The sequence below is a fragment of the Plectropomus leopardus genome, chromosome 15 (assembly GCF_008729295.1).
Source record: "Plectropomus leopardus isolate mb chromosome 15, YSFRI_Pleo_2.0, whole genome shotgun sequence".
NCBI lineage: Eukaryota > Metazoa > Chordata > Actinopteri > Perciformes > Serranidae > Plectropomus > Plectropomus leopardus.
In genome coordinates, this window is record NC_056477.1 from 19,588,451 (window position 1) to 19,604,858 (window position 16,408).

The 16,408-nt window shown below is 40.5% G+C and overlaps 1 protein-coding gene across 1 annotated transcript in view; it reads left to right on the forward strand.

Moving 5' to 3' along the window:
- Positions 1 to 1,528: 1,528 nt before the first annotated feature.
- itga9 (integrin, alpha 9) overlaps positions 1,529 to 16,408 on the forward strand; it is a 63,953-nt gene continuing 49,073 nt past the window's right edge. Inside the window, exons 1-10 of the mRNA XM_042502004.1 lie at positions 1,529 to 1,972; positions 2,264 to 2,391; positions 6,093 to 6,199; positions 9,270 to 9,393; positions 10,983 to 11,050; positions 14,171 to 14,300; positions 15,029 to 15,114; positions 15,206 to 15,268; positions 15,725 to 15,862; positions 16,287 to 16,392. Coding sequence (XP_042357938.1) covers positions 1,782 to 1,972; positions 2,264 to 2,391; positions 6,093 to 6,199; positions 9,270 to 9,393; positions 10,983 to 11,050; positions 14,171 to 14,300; positions 15,029 to 15,114; positions 15,206 to 15,268; positions 15,725 to 15,862; positions 16,287 to 16,392 — 1,141 coding nt within the window. The 5' untranslated portion in view covers positions 1,529 to 1,781. The remainder of the gene's footprint in view (positions 1,973 to 2,263; positions 2,392 to 6,092; positions 6,200 to 9,269; positions 9,394 to 10,982; positions 11,051 to 14,170; positions 14,301 to 15,028; positions 15,115 to 15,205; positions 15,269 to 15,724; positions 15,863 to 16,286; positions 16,393 to 16,408) is intronic.

Genomic DNA, 16,408 nt, shown 5'->3' on the forward strand with positions numbered 1-16,408 from the left:
CACCTTTTGTCACTCCTTTATCCGTATTATCATACAGTATCTTTTGTGTCAAATGCAATAGGTAATCTCATTACCTGGTTTTACATTGTTTAGGCTGTCAAACAGAGGGTAAAGTATGATAACGTCCTGTTGAAATAGAGGTATGAGGAATGTAGACATCACAGCAAATCTTTGTTTTAAAGATCCGGTGGGGTCACATCTTAGGTGAAGGTAACCCTTGTTTGACCTTTTTTTAAAAAAAAAAAAAATCCTCCACAACAATTCCATATAAAGAATATACATACAAGTATTTGACCCTAAACTAAAATTTAATAGTCAAGTACAGTAGTGGAATGTCACTGAGTATGTTTACTCAAGTACTGTTCTCGAGTACAAATTGAAGGTAATTTTTTCATGCCCCTTTCAACTCCACTACATTTCAGAGGATTATATTGTGCTTTTTCCTCCACTACAATATTAGATCATTTAAGTTACTTTACAAATCAAGATCTTTGCCCACAAACCATATGAAAATTAACGTAGCTGAAATAATCACTTGATTGATTAAAAAATGAATTGGCATGTATTTTCATAATTTGTCGTTTTTTATGCAAAATATTTAATGGCTCCAGCTTCTCAAATATGATGACTTGCAGCGTTTTTTTTTTTTTACTTATTAGATTGCTTTAAATGTTTGGGTTTTTTTTTTTATAATGATGATAAATACTTCATTTATTTATAACCTCCAAGATGCAGCCCAAAGTGCTTAGCAAGACAAGATCAAAAAACCTAAGCAAAGAAGAAAAAATTAGAAAAAATGGCAGTAATAACGACAGAAGTAAGTGCGAGCAAAACAAACAAAGCTTATTAGGTCTCTAATTTCTTTGAAAAGATGATTTCTATGAGCAACAGTGTTTTTACAGAGTGGTATTAGTACTTGAGTAAAGGATCTGAAAATTTGCTCCACCACTTATTAAGAATGCTGACACCGACTAGGATTTTGATCTGGTTGTCAGTCACTTTAACTTAACTTAAATGCAGTGAAGTTTACACTAAAAATTCTCTCCAGAAATGTGTGAGACACATTAAAACACTCCTATTCGGAGTAATAGTTTGTGTCATGTGATTTTTACATTTTAAAAAAAGAAAAAAGAAAAAAAATCTAAAATTGCATTAATTATATATGAAAATCTATGAATATGTAAATAAAATTAAGTTGCATGTTGTGAGTGGGAAACGTTAGATGGCAGCAGTGCGCCCTCATCTCACAGTTTAGGTGAGCGGAGCCCCCAAAGCTCACGGGTGAAATGTGATGCTTTGCGCCTCAAAACCATCCGCGTCTCTCCATGACCGCGTTACCAGTGTCAGCGCACCAGCATGAAAACCCATTCCGGTTTAAGTTTTCACATTAAAACCCACGACTTATAAGAGCTGTTCAACCAGCGGCGATGCTTTTATTTTGAGTAAAACTTCCTTCTATTTCCGGTCTTGTCCTACACACCTCTGGGTACCTTGACACCAGTGACCGCATTTATCTCTGGGACAGGGAGCCTGCGAGCAACAACTTTCTCAGATTGACACAGAATGGAGAGAAGCTGACGCACCGTTATTTACCGGACCGTTAACTTTCCTCCTCAAGCTTTTCCTCATGCCATCACAGCCTACATGCGCTGCTAGACGAGGGGAAAACAACTGAAAGATAGTTTTGTAACAGTCTGACAACCCCAGAGCTGACAATTCCCCCTGACTGCTTTTTTTCTTCTTTCTTCTACTTTTTGGATACTTTAACCGCGTTATTACGCATGATGCGCAAAGGGATGGCTCCACTTCGGAGACACAAAACGGGAGTACAGAATGTTTTTTATGTCTATCTCTCTATTTCAGTGGCTTATTCTTACAATATAGACTTAGAACATCCTTTGGTGTTCCGCGGACCCAATTCTAGTTTTTTTGGCTATTCTGTGCTGGAGCATTATCATGACAACACACGCTGGTGAGTCCCATGTTTTACTGTTCCTGGAAATGATGCTATTTTCTGTCCGTGATGTAATGAATTTGTACTTTTGAGGCAAATGTTAGTTTCTTTGGAGCTCAGAGTGCATCTACACCCAATGAATACAAATTATAATGCGTAATATTCCTCATTATAAGCCATTTCTGTTCGTACTGTAACTTTTTCTGCCTGCAGACGATTTTCTTTTTTGTTGTTGAAAGGTTTCAGAGACAGATTAGAGATACTGCAAGGTGTTTGTCCCATCCTCTCCTCCTCTCCTCATGTCTGCAGGGTAATAGTAGGGGCACCAAAGGCAAACTCTACCTACAGTAGCTCTGTGCACTCTCCTGGAGCTGTATATAAGTGTCGAGTTCACAGCAACCCAGAGCGCCGCTGCACAGAGATGGATCTGGGAAGAGGTCAGTCACCACTGCCTGCAGCGTAAATACAAGAGCACATAAAGACATGTACACTAACTGCAGCCTCAGGACAACACATGCACCCACACAGACACACACACACACAGCATCTCACAGAAAAGTTCACTATCTGGTGCTGCAGTCCACACACACACACACACAGACACACACACATACATGCTGAGCCTCCCTGCAGCTTTTCTCTGTCCACTCTTTGCCTAAACTCCCCCAAGCATCTGTTTTGTTTTATCAGAATAATGCAGCCTTATACTGCTATTAACAGTGCGACAGTTGTTCTTTTTAGTTCTGAACCTGCTGTATGGAGAGACACGCAAAAAGACAAGAGGGTCCTGTCTGCAGACGTCCATAAATAATTTTGATAAATATGATTTATGCTTCTGCTAATATTTTCCAAGCACGTGAGCCAAAAGCTTCAGCCCCCCCCCCCCCAGTCCCCGGCTCTGTTCTTGTGGTCAAGAAAGCCGGGGTGCACGCATGGCTTTAATATTAACCCTGTGCTCAGTCAATGTGTCACCAAAAAAAACATACATTATCAGAGTGAGCGTGTGCCGCACCAGTGCTCAGTGAGCCACATGGAGCAGAGGAGCTGAACTCTGACGGGCCTCTGGGAGCTCCCAGCACACTGACACAGAGAAACACTCACAGCTACATGCCATTGTGCTGAATCAGTTGTCTGCAGGGAGAAACAGAATAAAACTTTGGAAAGGAAGGATATGGAGTCTTTAAAAGAAAATTTGCAGAGGTGCCGCAGATCTTTGTCTTTTCATTGGCTTTATTCTCCTTAAGGGCTGCAACTATTAGTTATTTTCATTGTCGATTAATCTCATTGTTATTTCCTTGATTATTCAATTAGTTGTTTGGTCTATAAAATGACAAAAAAATGTGAAAAAAAGGTTGTTTCCCAAAGCCCAAGATAAAATTCTCAGATATCTTTTGTCCACAACCCAAAAATATTCAGTTTACTCTCACAAAGGAGTAAAAAAACGACAACAACAAAAAGAAACAGAAAATATTCTTTGGAAAAAAAAATCAACCAAGTTAATCAATTATCAAATTACTTGAATAATTTAACAGCTGACAGCTATTCGTATAACTGTTGGAGCTCTATTCTTCTTGTCATGTACTGTACCTTTATGTTAATTTTTTACTTTTGCTGGATTTATGTTCTTAATCATCCTTATGATTTATTTATCATAAACTGGTCCAGGATTTAAATACACTAATGTTTATAGCATCACAAAGCTGTATACATCATACAGTAAATTATTTGGAGTTTTATATTTGTTTAAAGTCAGTTGTTTAATCCTCATATGGGCCCTGCAGTCTATAGCTTATGTTGAAGTGTCCTGGTTCCCAAATTTCTGTGTGAGTGCATGTGAATGTTCATCAGATGAGCAGGAGGCACTTTGTGGTAGCCTAGTGTTTGTGCTTTAAAGTGCTTTGAGAGGTCCTTAAGACTAGAAAAGTGTTACATAAATCTATATTAAGTCCATCTTCCAACTGAATTTGGAGTGGACATTTTTCATTGTTTTCTGAAATTGATTCAGATGACTAAATTATCAAAATTATCCTTTGTTGCAGCCCTTAAGTGTCTCTATCCTTAAAAATATGTGTTTACGTGTTAATGGAAAAATTGAACATTGATCAATAGCCTATTATCAGACTTGTTTCACCCTTTAACACCTGGATCGACATCGGTTTTCTTGTGCTGTGTTCAGACGCCTTTCACAAGCATTTAACCCTCTGACACCTGAGAAAATTGATTGGATTTCTTTTGAAAACATGGGGGGGAAAAATAAGCATAAAATGAACAAGGGGTGATTATTTCATATCAGCTATCAAAAACCAGCAAAAAGTAATTCCTTGCAATGTTGTTTGGCTTATGTTCAGATATTTTTCTTGAAGGTCTTACTAATTTCTTGAACATTTTTTGTGCCGTGTCTTGACAAGTTGATTGCCTCTTCTTTCTGTATTTTGATAGAAAGCAAGCGAATTTGCTTAGTTTTCAAAGGGTTAAAGGCTATGACACACCAAGCCGACGGTCGGCAGTCGGTTCACGTTGGCCCTCATCGGCCGTCGTTGGCTTTTTCCGGCCGATTTAACGCGTCGAATCGGCCGTCGGTGAATGATGAGTCTGATTGGCCGTTTAGCTCAGCGCACGAGCGAAGGAAGGGGAGGGGGGAAGTAAACAAACAGGTAACGTCAACAGGCAGTGACGTCTTAAAAAAAACTAGTTACAAGAGGTAAGCTTGTCTTTCTTTAGCCACTGAGCTCATAACAGACAGGTTTCCTGATGTGTTGTGTTACTGTTCACTGGCGCACGGTAAATATGACTTCCTCTTTCAGTACTGGATTGTGTTGTTAACGTGCTAACTGGCTAACTAGCGTTAGCTGGCTAACTGGCGGTCTTCCGGTTTATAGTTTTGACCATGGCTGTATTAAGGCAGAGTCCCACTGCAAGTCGACAGTCGATAATTCAGTGTCGGTTTTTCGACTGCCGACCTAAATGTGTTTCTGTGCATCTTCTCGGGAAAACACAGATGCCCGCAGGGGGCTCATGTTGGTTTGGCTACCCTCTGAACCCCAGAAACGCGGACTGAAGACCTCTGAGCTACCACAGCACCGTCAGCAGTGTTGCCAGATTGGACATTTTAAAGTGGCTAAAAATGATCGGATTTGGGGGAAAAATATCATACGACAGTCACAATCACGAGAACGAATAGGCTAAATGTATAATTTTAGTAAACGTAAACGAGTATATAAACAACTTTTTGACACATCTACAAATCTGCTCATATCCACTGCCTTAGAGAAAAGCTATTTCTCAGTCTACACAGCTCAGCCATAGCATGTATATACTTACATTTATAGACTACATATATATATATACATATATATATATATATATATACCGCATTATCCAGGTGTGTGCATTATCTAGGTGTGTTAGACCGACTTCAAATTTTTCCCAGTACGATTTCAGTCAGATTAACATTTTTAGCCGTATTTTAAAGTCCATCTTTAGTGGGACTAAATTCTACTTTTTCTAACATCATGTAAATGTTCTAACTTTATCTTATTCACATAGTATATGAATGTTTCACTTCCTGCCCTCCATTTACATTCTGCACATCATAACAGTCATGTGATTGCAAACAGGCTATTCAAAGGGACCTATTTAAAATGTTTATGTTTAACGGTCAGTATAGTTGTGACATCACATCTTCAGTGAAAGTGCTGATGGCTCTTTCAAAGTTTTTGAATACAAACTGAGTGCATTTCTCTGTGGATTGAGCGTTTTGAGACTTTCACAGCATCTAGCACCCTTACATGCTTTATTTAAAGACTTAAAGGACACGGTAATCAAACTTTTTACAATATGGGACCTTTAACACTCAAATATCAATGTAATATCAGCCTCTAAAATCCACTGTTATTGAGCAATACATGAAATCATAATAGATTGGCTTACAGTATTTGGTTGTATCAGATACACAGCCTTTTTAAATTTTCATCTACATTATTTCAAACTGTCAACTGTGTAAACAGCGCTTGCACATTCAGCAGAAATAAAAACGAAGTCCAAAAGCTGACAATGGCTGACAAGTAACAGTACTTGCTCCAAGTCATCCTCCGTCCTGATGACTCAGTGTCTGCAAACTGCTCTCATTGTCTTTCAGGAAACAAGCTGAGAGAGTCTTGTGGGAAGACGTGCCAAGGGGACAGGAATGATGAGTGGATGGGGGTCAGCCTGGCCCGCCAGGACAGAGCAAGCGGCAAAATACTGGTAAGTTCCGGGACGCAACATCGCTGTCACCCCGCCAAATAGTTTAATGTGAAACATGTACACTCGTGAAAAGCAGAGCTTATTACACCGACATCATTGTTACCAATGAACCGCACTGTTAAACCACAGCTGGTCTCAACATTACAGTAAAAAAGCCCTCTCCTTCTATTCTGTGTTTCCATGCTCACAAGTAAAAACTGAACTTTTTGCATATTCAGAGTTACAACTAAAGTGAGGCAGATTTGGAAGCGGCTGCATGGTTACATAATACTGTGAAACATTTACCTCGTGTTTGGAGCTGGAAGAGTCAGTGGGACGGGGTTTGTCAAAAGTAGATTGTTGTTTATGAAAATGGAAGAGAGATTTAGAGAACTAACTAGTGGTGCTAATCCCAGAGGTGCTTGGCTGGGTGTTTGCACAGAGATCATAGGGCAGCTGGCAGAGTTTGTTTAGGCTTCGGCCCCTCTGCGGTGGTCCCGTCCAAGGGCAGCCTTTCATTAAATGTTAACCCCCCGTCTGCTGCGGCAGGTAGCGAGGAAACCAGCAGTCTTACAGGACAGTTTGAAGCCGGCTGGTGGACTGGGCAGCTCAGAAAAAAAACTCATGGCTGATGTGTTTGAATATCTGCTGCTGATTGACCTCTAAAGGAGTCAAATAAATCACAAGTATTCCTTTTTAAAGGGATGGTCCAGATTTTTTGAAATGGGGTTGTATAGGGCCCTTATCCACAGTCACTGTGTTACATACAGTAAATGTCAGTTGGCATTGCCTCAGTTTGGAGAAGCAGCCTGCAGTCCAACACAGAAGCTAAGCAATGTACTGCTGTGGATGCAGTCAGCAACAAGATGTGTTTTAGCCACCTACAAAAAGTCCCACATAAAAAAATCATTATCAGTGTAAGTGTACGCTATATTGGGAGTATTTTCATTGTTTAAGTTTTCCGTTCAGGCAGGGAAGCCGTTGTATGCTCTCGTCAAAGCTACCAGACTCCATGGAGGGAAAAAAAGTAATTTGAGCTTACTGAACACAGGTGCTGCTTTTCTACTGCTGCCTCAATCACTTAGTTTGTGTTATTGTGTGACTTTGGTGAATTTGAATCAGGGTTGTTAAGATACTAGAATTTATTACTCAAAACCAGTACTCAGGAAATTACTCCATACACGATACCATTTTCAATAGCACAAAGGGAAAAATGAGAAAAAAGGTCTCAGGCAGTGAAAAAAAGAGCAATCTTACTGTAAGATATCAATGACAACAGTATTTTTAGGTTGTCTTAGGTAGTGAAACAAAACGTAAACAATAAAATGCATGTTTACTCTGCTACAGCCCTGTTTATTTCTGTGCCTCTGGTGACTTGGCACCACATTTTCATTGCTGATCAAATAGAGCTGGTAGGGTTGGCTGCGAGTCCGAGCTGACGGCATTATGCACGACAGCTGATGGATTCAACTGCTAGTGAGGGGACGGCCTGTGTGTGTGTAATTGTGTGTCAATGAGGAGGTGCAGAGGGCACTGTTGGTATCGATACTGTTGCAAATGAGTATCATATCAAATTCTAATTTTTAGTTTTGATTAGTATGTGAGTATTGACTTTTTTTTGACTGTGTGCAGTATTCTGTATGGACAAGTACCCCATACAACCCCACTTCAAAAAAACCCCTTTAAACAGACGTTCAGATATCAGTTTGGCCTTTTAAACCTCTATTCCTTTCAATATGTTTGTCTTTGGTCCATTTTTTGTACCTCAGTGGAATGTGTTGGCGTGATTTTCAAACCATGACCCAAAATTTGAAAAGTTCCTGGAGTTGTCAGTCTTGGGAACTCGAGTGTAGAGTTGTATAACAACAAGCTTTTTTGGCCGCCCAGACAAAGTATGATAAAAGAAAGGTGGTGACTCTCCGGAGCCACGTGTTGCTGTGCCTGTTTTTTTTTTTTTATCTCATCTGAATGGACTCACGTTTCTGTGCAACAGGAACGGCTGCTTGGCAGATGTGTACAGTGGTGATTTCATCCGCGCTTTCAGTGAGGGCCTTGTTTGTGACCACCGAGGCCTTTAACTGAACAAGAACATGACAACAGCACAGAATCATAAAACCCTTCCCTGCTGCCTCGGCAGAACTTGTCAACTGCTGCAAGAGTGCCTTTTTCTGTGTTTATGTCAGCTGATGGATCTTTTTTTTCCTCAAAAGAATCTACTTCTACTCAAGAGGGAGAGTTCACGCTGGTATCGCTACTACTGTTGTCCAAGCCGTCCTTTGAAACACAAACATTTCTCAACACAGTAACTCGCTTCCAGACAGTCATCTGATGCTATGTGTTCGCCCACGATCTGCCAAGCTCTTATATTCATTTAGATTGGCTGTGTGTGTGTGTGAGGGGGGGGGGGGGGGGGGGGGGGGAGTTAAACAGCACAAGGGGAAATGAAGTGAACTTTGTCTGCACAGAGGCGTCCAGATCTGTCCCCAGAGCCACAGGAGCTCCACCACCATCCCCCCAGGGTACTAAATTATTACCACATTTACACATTTATGTGGCAAAGTTTGAAATCGAGCCCATATTATCCTGTTGGCCTATTGATCTGTGGAATGTTTTATTTTGAAAAACATAGCGGCAAAATATTGTTTTGAGGATTACTCGCTGTCAGTTTTAGAAATGTACTCCCTGTTTCAACAGCAGCATAATAAAGTGAGAGTTTGTTCTTTGTCTTTTGATCCACTTTTTTTTTTCGCTGTCTGAACTCTTGGCTTCTCCAGCTGCCTGTGAGGGCCGGAGGATCTGTTTTGAAATTAAAACTTTTAAAATATGATGTGAAAATTTTCTTGCTGCTTAAGAAATCTCACGCTGCAGCCGCGATATTCACACCACAGACCATAGCTGTTATGGTCAATGGTTATGGCTGGGCTTTATGTCCCCCTGTCATTGACGCTCATTTGACAGCCGCAGAGACGCGCTGACTCCAGCCCAGAAGGGGCTCAAACAATCAGCACGGCGGAGAAACAGCCTGCCTGCAGTCTGAAGTGTTTGTGTTTACAAAGTGAACGTGTGTCTGAATTTGTTTTTTCTCTCGCAGGCCTGCGCTCACCGTTGGAAAAACGTCTACTATGAATCGGAGCATATCCTTCCACATGGATACTGCTCCATTATTCCTCCCTCTCTTCAGGGCATGACGAAGCCACTCATCCCTTGTTATGAAGGTACAGTAGAGATACAAATCTAATAAGAATTTTCCTTCATTTTAAACCATATTAAGTTCTCACAAAGCTAGACACTAGAAAAGATCAAACACATTGCTGGGGGTGAGTTATCTTATTGGTTTAAGTCCACTGGCTCTAGACCCTTTTGCGTCATAACCAATTAAAATCAAGCAAAGACCCTGGTTATTGCCTCAGTGTGGATGTGAGTTGTGAGCAGATAAAGTGTAATCTTTCCTTGCGCATTAGTTATGTTTTCGGGTTGATCATCTGTCTGACCGTCCATCCCATTCTTGGGAACGTCTCCAGAACACCTTTAGGGAATTTCTTCAAATTTGGCACAAACATTCACTTGGACTCAACAATGATCTGATTAGATTTTGGCGATCAAAGGTCAAGGTTACTGCCCTTACAGCCTTCACGTTCTCGTGAATGTTATATCTTAAGAACACCTTGAGGGAATTTCCTCAAATTTGCCACAAATGGGGCTCAAGAATTTGCTGATTACAATTTGGTGTTTGCGGGTCAAAGGGTAAGGTTGCTGTGACCTTCAAACATGCTTTTGGCCTAAATTCAAGAATTCCTATGCTAATGATGACATTTTTATAATAAAAAGGTTGAAGGTCAGCGTGACATCATTATGTTCTGGAAAAACACTTTTCTGCCCATTATTCAGCATCATATCTCAGGAACAGCAGGGAAGACATTTGGTCAGATAATGAATTGGTGACACTAATATTGGGTGTCCACCTTGAAACTCTGCTGATTGTATAGATCTGTGCTTCCCGTTTGAAGACGTGTGTGATGCATCCATGTTTTCACAGACATGGATGTAAACTGTCAGTGCATCTTGACTGATACATTGAAGCATACAGCCACGAGGTGGTAATTCTAGTTATGAGTGTGAGGATATATTCCCTGTGCACCTTTTTGTAGAAGACAAACATTTTCACAAAGGTGTAATTGTGGCACACATTTTTAGCTTTCCCAGAAATCAGGTGCTTTTCAGGAAAGATTTGCTTGCAAAGTGTAGGAATCAGATTTTCTTATGATTGTAGTAAATCAAATCCATTTGTGCTGCAGGTTGTATTCGTTTGAGCACTCTCTACAACACTAAAAACCAATTTCCATATAAAAAATAATGTGCTGCATAACATTTGAAGCTGACTCTTGCAAATGTGCTCTTCATATGTTTTCATATGTGACTCAGAGCTATTTATCAAAGCCTGTTTTACACCTTAATTGCGCTCTCAGGTCAGGATTTCACTTCCTTCCGCGACTCTTGTTGCCAGCAGTTGTGCAGAAGCCAGACAGACTTTGCATGGGACCGTATTTGCAGTGCATTCTGCGCAGATCCAAGCTCAATATTTTTGTAACCTGAGAGCACTGTGTTCCCCCCAAAATCCAAGTGAGAGGTCTTCTTGTTGAATGTGGTGTTTCACCCCTTCTTCTCCCAGTCTGCTTTCTGGCCCAAGACTCCTCGTGGATGGGACTGGGACTTTGACTAGCTCCATATGGAATGCAGGAAAAACTCCAGTAAACGCTGGCTCAAGCACACAGTGAAATAATTTGTGGTTTGTTTTTTCTTACAGACTATAAGCAAAAGTATGGGGAAGAGCACGGCTCGTGCCAAGCCGGGATAGCGGGAGTTTTTACGGAGGTCAGTAACAGTGCTTGTTCATCTTCTTAATCCATGTAATACTCTCTTTTAGTCTCACATAGACAGAGTTGTTTGGAGCCATCCAGACTCTGTTGTCCAGACACTCAGTTTGATAAACTGAGCAGCTGAATCACATCAAATAACAATTTACATTCTTTTCATGTTACATAATATTACAAACTCTTAGTTATCTTCATTGCTGCCTCTTTTTTTTGAGGTGACAAATTTTCTCACTTAAATGTATGATTTGCCTTAATAGCACCACACGTCTCATGTTTCAAAGAACATTTTCGTCCTCAGTCTTTGTTGACTTTGACTCTCTGGTAGATAGTTAGCAGAGACTTTATATATGTGGCTGAGGGGGATTTTTTTTCTCCTCCCCAAGTTGTTTAAGATGTCAAATGACGTGGAAAATTCTGCCGTCAGATATACTATACATGAGTATTTGTATCAAAGCAGCCAGCGCTCTGCTGCTGACTAACTGTTGATAACTGTTGACTGATGTTTCCATAGGAAGACATTGTAGGAAAGGCTGTAGCGACCTCACTTGACCTGGTGTGGCTCCACGGATAAAACATTTAAGAAAATACAAGTTTCCTCTAACAACTGGTCCAGCCACTGGGTCCAGATTTCTCCTTAGTCATTAGTTCTATGTCCACACATGAGAGAAATGACCACATATTATTATTTTATAATCTTGCCACATTCATGACTCACTTGCAGTCCATTCAGAGTGGACCCGCGACCCACTTTTAGACCAAGACCCACCCATTGCGAACCACTGCTCTATAGTTTTGTAGCAATACTGGAGTTTCTAACTTTGATACAACACCTTGAAAAAATATAAATTTTGGATGCCCTGGGGAAAATTTACATTTAGGAAATTACATTTAAAATTTGTATGGAAAGATAAATATACCAAGGCTATTACATGACAACAACTTTTCTTTTCTTGGTTAGGACAGTACTTACTACTGGACTGTATTTAACATTAACGATAATTAAAACCTTTTTACATTAACAGTATCCCTCTTGCGGTGGTGCACATTTTCCATAGCCTGAGATTGTCTCACATTCAAAAGGCAAAGAAGTACTAAAAAATAAAACAAAACCGTGCAGAAAGCCTATATCCCAGCCCAACATTTGTATGTGGGGCTCATGTGGGTAGTATAAGGGTTGAAAAATGAGGCCTATATGGGATTATCCACAGGTTCCATAAAGGCCCCATGCCAGTTTCACTCATGAATGGGTTTACCCAAGTGGGTCCACATGGGTTATGATAGATAGCTACCTGAGTACAAAGTGGGTATGGGCTTAAAAAGGGCATCTGTTGGAGAGAAGAGAGTGAAATTGTAGTATTGATAGTATTGATACTGAGTAAAAATGAGCATTATAACTTTCTAAAACATTCAAAATCAGTATGCATTGGTAAGTTGATATTTTTACTATTTTTGTATAAACGTAAGGAATCATCCGTGGTTGGACAATACATGTTTATGTCTTGAAAATATCTTGGAAAGCTGAATGTGGTGCAGGGAGCAGAAATGGTGAGAGGAAGGTCAAAAAGATTTAACATATAAGTGCATTATAGCAAAAATATAGCTTGACAGGAAAAAATGTGTATTTAAGGTATAAATTTCAATTTAAAAATGTATATTTGAGCAGTTCAGACATTTAGTTTTTTTTATCCATTAGGAACATAATTCTTTCCTGATGTTGCCTGTGAGCAGCATATTTTGTGAGGGTCCTTTTCCAAGTCTCAAATTACAGTTACGCTCAATTTGGGACACACAGACAAGTACAGTGGACTGTAAGTGACTTAAAATGTGTCCTTGGAGCACAGCAGTGCCCTCAGGGTGAAATTGGTGAGAAAAAGTCATCCAAAAATTTCATGTAATTTGAGCCTTTTTTCTTTTTTACTTTATTAAATAACGTTATTTTACATGTGAAGGCGTCCTCTTGAGCTGTGGGAAACTTAGCCCTCAACTCTACATTTATTTGCTTACATTTACAAAGACACGTGCTTGATAAACTCAAGAGCGTGCAGCTTGCACTCAAAAGTTTTTCCTTTCACATATACTAAAAAGGGATAAATCACATGATCTGCCTGCTAACTTGTTGAACATTACATTTCGAATTCTTTGACATGTGTTTCAAGAGCGTTTGAAAATTATGTTCATGGCTTTTGTGAACGCTTGCAGCAGTGTATGATGTCACGTTTTAGGGATTAGTTTCATGATTTTATTACGTAACCTCCCAATGAAACAACCCACAGTATATATTTATATACATTAGCTGAAATAACATGTAGGCGTGTGAGAAGCTTGTATCGGGAAATTTGTCAAATTTTACCGTATGAGATGTTTTTGTCCACATCATGTGAAAGCTGTAAGTAATACTAATGATAAGACTCTTGGCCTCAGGAATTAAAAGATCCTGATAACACAATGCAGCTACTGTTTTAAGCCAAAGTGAAAATCATCAAGCCCACTTCTTCTCCACAGACTGAGGACGTCAGTGTTGATCTGTTAAAGCATTCGAACGAGCCCCCCACCGGAAGAATGTGAGGAATTTAAAGACAGGACGTCCAACCGTTAAACCGTATCCTCGTCTGAACCACGGCACCCAGATGTTTGACACCACAGCACAGCAGATATACAGTATAATGCTGAGTGGGGTCTTTACTGTGTTGTTCAGTTTGTTTGAGTCCTCAGAGGTGAATACACATCCTCTTAAGTAGCTGTGGTGACAGTTTTAACTAAAAATCAGCAATAAAACTCAGGACTCTGAGCAGAGGTACAGTACTTAAACAGAGCATCTTAATTGTCATGCTCTGGTCCGTTTAATAGCTGTGGAGCATCACAACAAAAAGCCTTCAACAACTAATTTTACAGCTGTCAGTTTTGCTTGTGCTCTGAATTCCTCATCACATCAAAGGAGGCAGCATGCCGTCTGGCCATGTGGTTAAGAGCAGATAACACAAACCAGTCTGTGGCCACTGGTTAACCAGACGTTCACCCAGTAGCAGTTTTCTTTTTTCCCCCATGTCTTCAGCAGGCCGTGGCAGCGCAGATAAAAAGGTGAATCAGTCATCTGGATGAATGTGTTTTTCATTTTCAGGAGCTGGTGGTGATGGGGGCACCGGGGTCATACTACTGGACTGGGACAATCAAGGTGTACAACCTGACTTCTGACTCTTTCTACAGCCCGAATAAAGAAGACGTGGACTCCCACAGATACAGCTACCTTGGTGAGAGCCTGTTCATGAGGATGATTGTGTAATAGGAGCAGTGTGAAAGATTTTGGTGGATTTAGTGGCATCAAGCAGTGAGGATTCAATGTCCTTCAATGTTCATTGTTATGGAGGTTTTTTACTGGGAGCCAAATTATCCACAGAGGTCTCCTTGATTCCAAAACATACGGACAAGTTGATTAAAATAGGTAAAAACACTGAATAAAGTTGTTTCACGTTAAAAAACAGTGTTTCTCTGTTGCTGTTTGGCACGTCAGGGTTTTTACCAAGAGCTGAATCATCCGTAGATGACTCCTCTCCAAAACAAACAGACTGGCAATTAAAACTGGTAAAAACGCTAAATAAAGCAGTTTGACAGTAAGCAGTTTGAAGAAAAAATCAGTGTTTTTCTGTTGCCGAGGGGCTACTACTAAGGTGACTGATGCAAAAACACAAATGCCCCCATCCAGAACTAGTGTTTGGTTTGTCCGTCTTGGGCCACTGTAGGAACATGGCGGTGCAAGATTGTGATCTTCTTCTGCTTCCTGTATATATATAAATGGCTCATTCTAAGGTAATAAAAACACCGTGATTCTTACTATTAGATGATTATACACTAAAGAAAACATACGTATAGTATATTAAATTTTTGCCAATATATATCCTCCTAAATCCTACACACTGGACCTTTAAATGTTAAAATTATAGCAAAAAGCACTGTAACTGATTACTATCTGTGTCTCCAGGCTATGCTGTGACTGCTGGACACTTCTCGTCTCCTAATGTGATTGACATAGCTGCAGGGGCGCCTCAGCACAGCGGCAGTGGAAAAGTAGGGACTTCTTCTTTTGCATCATTTCCAGCTGTTGAGTTGAAGTCCTCTTGTGTTTCTCGCTACAGTGACTTGTTTTTCTCCCGCACAGGTTTACATTTTCAAAATCGACGGTGCGTCTTTGGTGAAGAGTTTTCAAGCCTCAGGGAAAATGGTATGAGTACGGATGTGGTCATGTCCTGTTTTTAATCATTATATGGCAGCACATATTTTGCATTGAGGCTGTTGTTATACTATATGACCATATTTTAAATCTAGCCCAGGGGTCATGTAGTTCATTGCGTTGCAGGCACGCTCCGCTGCCTGCTTTGTTGTCAGAACTGCATTGTTTATATCTGCCATACTTGTTTAGACAGCAACAGATTTAAAGAGGGAACACACTTGCCAGAAACTAAAGCCAGGGAGGTAGCTAATGCTCCCCATTCAGAGTAAATAAAAGGAAGTCAGGGTGGCTTTAAGTCGTAAGTTCTGTAAATATTCCTTTATTGTCGGTGTAGATATAAAAAGGGGAGTAAATCCAGTCAGAGCGTGAATTGTATGTCAATGGTATGAACTGAAGAAGAAGTGTCTGTGATCTGACCCATTGCTCTGTGGCTCGGCTTGGTTCCAGATGGGCTCTTACTTTGGCTCCTCATTGTGTGCAGTTGATCTGAACCAGGACGGCCTGTCGGACCTGCTGGTGGGGGCACCCATGCACAGCCAGCTCCGGGATGAGGGCCAGGTGTCTGTGTACCTCAGCAAGGGCAACGTGAGTGGGATCATGCGGGTCAGCGGGAGCACGAGACCCACTTGCAAATTTACTTTGTCAGATGTTTCTATACTTCCGTTATTGTTTGCAATCTCGATTTGTAGCTCTGCTCATGTTTGATTTCTTTCTGACCGTGTTTGTTATTGTGATAGTAGAATAAAACCGCGGAGCATTGTGAGACTCTGCTGTGAAATGATTTAACCGTCCAAGACTCGAGCTTCTGTTGGAACATTTTGTATTTATGATTATTATGAGGAAGCTGACTGTCTGTTTAGTTGTTAAATTGTTTGAATTTAAGCCAGCTAACTGCAGTCGTGGCCAAAGAATGTTATCTGAGAGCAATAATTTCACTTCAGCAGAGCCGTTCTTTGTTCTTCTGCCAGCCCAGTATATAAACGGTTATCTTGCCTGCTTCTGTTCTCAGGGGGTGATGGAAGAGGACGCGGTTTTGAGTGGTGACAATGCTTTCAATGCACACTTTGGAGAATCTATCGCTGCAATTGGAGACATAGATGACGATGGATATCAAGGTCAGTACAAAGAATT